The 1,757-nt window shown below is 43.1% G+C and overlaps 1 protein-coding gene across 1 annotated transcript; it reads right to left on the bottom strand.

Moving 5' to 3' along the window:
• Window positions 1-610: 610 nt before the first annotated feature.
• On the bottom strand, window positions 611-1,543 carry LOC135886801 (olfactory receptor 5G9-like). The gene has a single exon (XM_065414582.1). It carries the CDS (start codon window positions 1,541-1,543, stop codon window positions 611-613), a length of 933 nt encoding a protein of 310 aa, XP_065270654.1.
• Between the last annotated feature and the right edge of the window lie 214 nt (window positions 1,544-1,757).

Raw genomic sequence — 1,757 nt, 5'->3', positions numbered from 1 at the left:
TCAGATTTTCCCACAGAAAATTTCTATCTTGATGTAACAACACTTTCTGATTCTTTCTCCAATCATGGAAAAATTTTGACCAGAACTAACATAGCAGTAATCATCATTCCTATGCTAAAGAAATTACAATCGGACAGAATGATACTTAGTAGGCAGGCCACCACCCTGTGAAAGCAGGAGGTGGAAGTAGCTAAACTGTACTATTTTCTATTCAATGAGTGGGTTACAAATGTTTTGAATTTTGATGAGGAAGAGGGACATGATTTTTTCTTGAAAATATTCCCACTTTCAACCAGCTCTATTCAGTTTTTTTTAAGAATGTGAAAGAAGAAATTCTCCCTGTGAAACCGAGAGGAGAAGGTGGTGTCTTTCTTAACTGGCACTAGATCCTGGTGCTTCTAGCACTTACCCTAGATGGAGACCCAGCATCCAGTCCCATTTCCTCCAGTGTCTTTTTTCCCCAATGGAGATCTGTCCTGTTGAGTTCAATGGATTTAACCCAACTGAGGCTTTGGCCCAAAATGTCAGTGAGATACCTGAGCTGAGAATCTCCAAAACGCAAGTTACCCACAGTTCTATGCTCTTTGATTTTTTAAAAATGAGATTGACACTACTTGAGAAACTTGAATTTCCCCAACATTTTCCCTACAGCTGTTTTCACCTCCTTGTTTTTTAGGCTGTAGATGATGGGGTTTAACATGGGAGTCAAGATGCTGTACTGGATGGAGACCATTTCCTCCAGAGCCACAGAGGAGACTGAGCTGGGTTTTGTGTACTGGAAAAAAGCTGTCAGGTACAACAAACCAACCACCATGAGGTGGGAGCTGCAGGTGGAGAAGGCTTTACGCCTGCCCTCCGCAGAGCGTATCCTCAGGATGGTGCAGATGATGTGAATGTAGGAGATGAGGGTGAAGAGGAAGGAGCTTGATCCAAGTATGACAACAGAAGTAAACAGCACCACTTGATTGGTGAAGGTGTCAGTGCAGGACAGTTGTAATAGAGGTGGGAGCTCACAGCTGAAATGGTGGATTTGATTGAAGCCACAGAAATGCAACCTGAGGGCTAAAACTGTGTTAAGTAGGGCATCTATGAAGCCTATTGCCCATGCACCACTCACCAGCAGAACACAGATTCCTTTGCTCATGGTCTCCATGTAACGCAATGGGTCACAGATGGCAGCATAGCGGTCATACGCCATTGCTGAGAGAATAAAAATCTCAGCACCAGCTGGCAGGAATATGAAGAACATCTGGGCATGGCAGCCATTGACAGAAATGGTTTTGTGCTCTGCTAGGAAATTCACCAACATCTTAGGGACAATGGCTGAGGAATAGCAGATATCGACAAAGGACAAATGGAAGAGGAAGAAGTACATGGGGGTGTGAAGGTGAGAATCAGCCCTTACCACCAGCATGATCACCATGTTCGCCAAAAGTGTGGCTAGGTAGACAACTAAAAACACCAGGAAGAAGAAAATCTGAATCTGTGGGTCACTGGAAAGTCCCAGGAGAATAAACTCAGTCACGTTGGTTCGATTTCCCATTAATTCTGACTCAGGAAATCCTACATGTCAGACTGGAAAAAAATAATGAAATTAACGAATATAAATACATTGAAATAGCCTGTGGAGATCATCTTATTAGTAGGATGAATGTAAAGAAAGGCAGACTACATCCTGTGAAATGTGTGTTGTAAATAGAAAAAATTGGCTTGTTGGACTTTGGCACCTACCCACCACCGTGGCCCAGAAGTACTGG

The sequence above is a fragment of the Emys orbicularis genome, chromosome 12 (assembly GCF_028017835.1).
Source record: "Emys orbicularis isolate rEmyOrb1 chromosome 12, rEmyOrb1.hap1, whole genome shotgun sequence".
NCBI lineage: Eukaryota > Metazoa > Chordata > Testudines > Emydidae > Emys > Emys orbicularis.
Note: the sequence above shows the minus strand (reverse complement) of the source record. Positions and strands in the feature narration are given on the sequence as shown.

Excerpts from the sequence above, each read along its gene's own strand:
- LOC135886801 (XM_065414582.1), bottom strand. The coding sequence starts at position 1,543 with ATGGGAAATCGAACCAACGTGACTGAGTTTATTCTCCTGGGACTTTCC.